Here is a 4,026-nt window from a genome sequence, read left to right as displayed (position 1 = left end):
TCTCATATCTTGTCGGTAACAATACGTTTTCCCATGTGACGTAGCTAGGTTGCGAGGCGATGGTAGCCAACAATCTGGCATCTGACAACCTTAGCTCGCTAACATAGGCCTGAACAAGCCTGTAGCCTTGTTGCAGCTTCCCTTCACCAAATACCAGCTAACGTCTACTCCTGCTAACATTTGTTACTGCGCACTAACATTCCAATAGACTAAATGCACTCAGAAAAACAAGCTCATAACGAGCTCACAAAGGTGATGATTAGTAATGGCCGGCAATAATTCCCAACTGAATTGCAGCGCGCTAATGTTTTGTTCTGTGAAGAAAAGGATCCTGCCCACTGAAATCATCTTAAACATTGTCCTTGCCTCTCGCCTCTCCTGAACAGTGGAAGGGTAGGAGAGCGCTGGTGTGAAACGTGAGTTCCCCAAATAGCCAAATGTACCTTTTGACTTTGTTTCCATAGCAGGCACGATGACGGTCATCTCTGCCAGAACATGTGAGGCGCGCAGCACGCTGCCCCTTCTGTTCTCACTCCATGTGAGGAGATAGTAGAAAACAAAAAAAGCGTAGAGTTTGTGTATGATGTAAGGATATCGTGTTGGGTTTTCGCCCCCTTCTAGGCCTACACACGTTTGCAAAAAATATTATATCACATAATAGGCATACCAAATGTCCACACGGTATAGCATTGCATAATGACATGCTGTTATGTCACTTTTGTGTGTGGGTGGAGACTGATGAAACCTTTTATCACAGCTGTTGGAGAAGGACATACAGATTAAAAATAGAACCTTGATTGATTTTTGCGGCGGCAGTTTTACGCAGTGGAACGGCTCACAGTTGGATCTCAGCTGATTGTATTTGCGGCTTAACAGTCAATAAACTAAAAATAAACATGTCTAATAAATTATGGAACATGGTATATTACTTTAGGAAATAATAATATCACCATCCCTGATAATTCCTCTGGCACTCAGCCTGAGGGAAACTTCCTGGACTTTGAAACTGGATTCTTGATCTCCTTGCTTCTTCAGAAGTCGCCTTGTTAGATTGTTATTTGCCCGTGAGTCTCGTCAGGGAGGAGAAATGTATTTTCCTTTTAATAGCGTGTCAGAGCCAAAGAAATACTGCAGTGTATTATTAGTGTAAGAATAGGATGTACAATGCATCAGAAATGAGGGGAGGTGGGTTGCAAGTGGAAGATTATTGTTCAGTGATACGTCGCTCTTCAAAGACTCACACAGCAATCTGGGCCTCAGGAACTCAAATCCTTTAGCGGAGCTAAAAATCTGGGAGCCAATTGCTTCTGTTTCACCCCCCCCCATCCATTTGTAGTACCGAGAATTGGGACTTGGTTTTGCGACTGTCGAGTCGAGAGAAAACGATCCCACCACGGGGGCAGTGTTGTTGCAACTACAGGTTTCCCGACAGATTGGATGCAAAATTCATCCATCTTCTATACCCGCTTATTCCTATTCAGGGTCACGGGGCTCTGCTGGAGCCTATCCCAGCTGTCTTAGGGCGAAGGCAGGGTGACACCCTCGACAAGTCGCCAGTTCATCGCAGGGCCACATAGACACAGACAACCATTCAAACTCACTTGCACACCTACGGACAATTTATTGTGTTCAATTGAGCTCACGTGCATGTTTTTGGACTGTGGGAGGAAGCCGGAGAACCCGGAGAGAACCAGATGCAAAATTAATCTTTGAATAGTCTTTGCAATTCTGTGTCATTTTTTTCAGTGTGAAATGTTCTGTACTGTGAAGCTCTGTGACCCCACTGTGAAGATTTTACTGTATTCAGTCCCGGTGATTAGCAGGATGATGATTTCAGAACCTAATCTAAGCCTCCCGTCCCTTTGGATTCTCCCACAGGTCCTGGTCCACCAAGCCCGAACCCCCTCCCCCCCTCAAAAAAAAACCCCAACTTCCTCCTCCTAAGATCTGTGCAGCACCCCGACAAAGCACTGGAGCCCAGACGCTCAAGCATGGACGTGCCCAGGATGGCCGAGGGGCTCTTCAGCAGCACGCTCTCCTCGTCGGGCGGCGGCCACCACGTGCCTTCCTACCTGACGCTGGAGCAGAAGGCGGCCTTCGTCTTCGTGCTGCTGCTCTTCATCTTCCTGGCACTGCTCATTGTGCGCTGCTTCCGCATCCTGCTGGACCCGTACCGCAGCATGCCCTCATCCAACTGGACAGACCACACCGAGAAGGACACGTTTGATTACCGCATCGTCTGAGCAGCGATTGGATAGAGAGAGAAAAAAAAGAGAAGGGGAAAAAGAAAAAGAAATTGGAGATTTAAAGAAGAAATGTCTAAAAAAAAAAATACATTTGATAAGATTTGATCATGACAACAACAACAACAACAAAAAATAACACAAAGCACCTTGGGCCCTAAGAACAAAATGACTTGCGATTCATCAGGAAACGACTTTCAGGTTGTCTGAAAGTTGAGACGGACAAACCAATCAAATAGCTTCTCCCTGCCAAAAACCAGAAGGAAAAAAAAGAAAAATGAAAAGAAAACTCTCTTCTGCGTCAATGAATCAGATCTCCAATTACAGTACATTGACCCCTGACCCCTGGTCAGTCCGGGTGATGCACCATTAGCGTCCCAGTTGTCCTTGCCATCCGTTCTCTCGTGGACTACCTCATTTACCTCCTCCATCTCGCTCGGCGGTGGCTGTGCAAAGATTTCCTCACACGGTCCCTCACAGGGTCAATTATCTGTTCTGGTCCAAAGCGGCCGGAACCACCACAGAGTTTACATCTCTCCACGTTTACGTCCTTAGAGGGATTTATTTTTTATTTTTTAACATCAATATAGACAATCAGTGTTTTAAACCGTTTGTGACGTGGGGGTGGGAGTGAAAAACAAATGCTACAGTAGTAAGAAAAAAAAATACATGGGATCTTTTTGTTTTGTTTTTCTCTGGGTTTGTTTTTTTTTTGTTTGTTTGTTTGTTTGGTTTTGTTTTTTTTTAATGTGTCGTTTGTCAGACAGGAGGAGTAAACAGAAGACTTTTTCCGGAGACTGGCAAGATGAATTTGATGCCTTATGTCTTTGCTGGAGGTCATGAAGCAGGGTAGGTATTGACGAGAGAGACCTTCTCCCTTTAATGTCGTGGGTTGAATAGATGCTAGTCACTGTTTGTGCAATTTAAAAAAAAAGAAAAACTTACAAGAAGGTTTCGTCCTTTCCGTATCGGAGGGGGTGGAGATCTGGGCGGTGACAACGTTCACGTCTTTAGATGTCAACAACCAAATGAGGTACTTAAAAAAAACAAAAACAAAGTTTACTGTGTTGTACCGTGTGCCTAATTTGAAAACAAAAAAAAACACGCAAAACAAAAACAAACAGAAACAACAAAGAAGACAAACAAATGAACAAAGACAGAGATTAGTGTTTTGAATTCAGATAGGAGTTTCGTTTCGTATTTCATTCGTCAATGTGTTCAGTTGTGCTGTGCCCATTTTGAGTGTGTGTGTGTGTGTGTGTGTGTGTGTGTGTTTGGGGTGGGGGGGTAAAAAAACAACAACAACAACAGCATTTTACTGCCTGCAGGTGGCGTATTGGCAGTTGGTATGCCGAGACCTGCAGATCGTTGACAAGGCTTTTTTTGTGTGTGTGTTTTACATCCGAACCCTTTACGAAGCGATGTTGTGGCTCTTCTGTCTGTCGGGACGGAAGTTGTTTTTTTTTTTTGTTTCGTTTTGTTTGTTTTTTTTCTCAACTGTGCGCCTTATAGTGTAGATTGTTTACAGTGTCGTAGGTAGCGGAGACACCGGAAAGGTTGCTAATGCTGATGCGGCGGCTGTGTTTTTGCACTTCACGGAGATGTCATTTTGAAACCCCGCCCTCATCCCCCCCCCCCCCCCCCCCACCTGCTGAAAATAGTGAGAGAGAAAAAAAAGAAAAAAACTTCTCTCCTTGTTATTATTCTTGCTCTTGTTCCGAGAAGTGAGCCTATTTCCTGGATGATGTGTTCTGTTGTCGTGAGCTGCCGTGGCCTTTTCCTA

The 4,026-nt window shown here is 44.6% G+C and overlaps 1 protein-coding gene across 1 annotated transcript; it reads left to right on the top strand.

Annotated features, from left to right (window-relative positions):
- The first annotated feature begins 1,854 nt into the window (after positions 1 to 1,854).
- LOC142890240 (cortexin-3) lies at positions 1,855 to 3,524 on the top strand. The gene has a single exon (XM_076029142.1). It carries the CDS (start codon positions 1,992 to 1,994, stop codon positions 2,241 to 2,243), a length of 252 nt encoding a protein of 83 aa, XP_075885257.1. The 5' UTR covers positions 1,855 to 1,991; the 3' UTR covers positions 2,244 to 3,524.
- The last annotated feature ends 502 nt before the right edge of the window (positions 3,525 to 4,026 follow it).

This window comes from Nelusetta ayraudi, unplaced genomic scaffold (assembly GCF_046127955.1).
Source record: "Nelusetta ayraudi isolate G7.1 ecotype Tasmania unplaced genomic scaffold, CSIRO-AGI_Nayr_v1 ptg000003l, whole genome shotgun sequence".
NCBI lineage: Eukaryota > Metazoa > Chordata > Actinopteri > Tetraodontiformes > Monacanthidae > Nelusetta > Nelusetta ayraudi.
The sequence above is the reverse complement of the archived record's forward strand: the minus strand, read 5'-3'. Positions and strand labels throughout refer to the sequence as shown.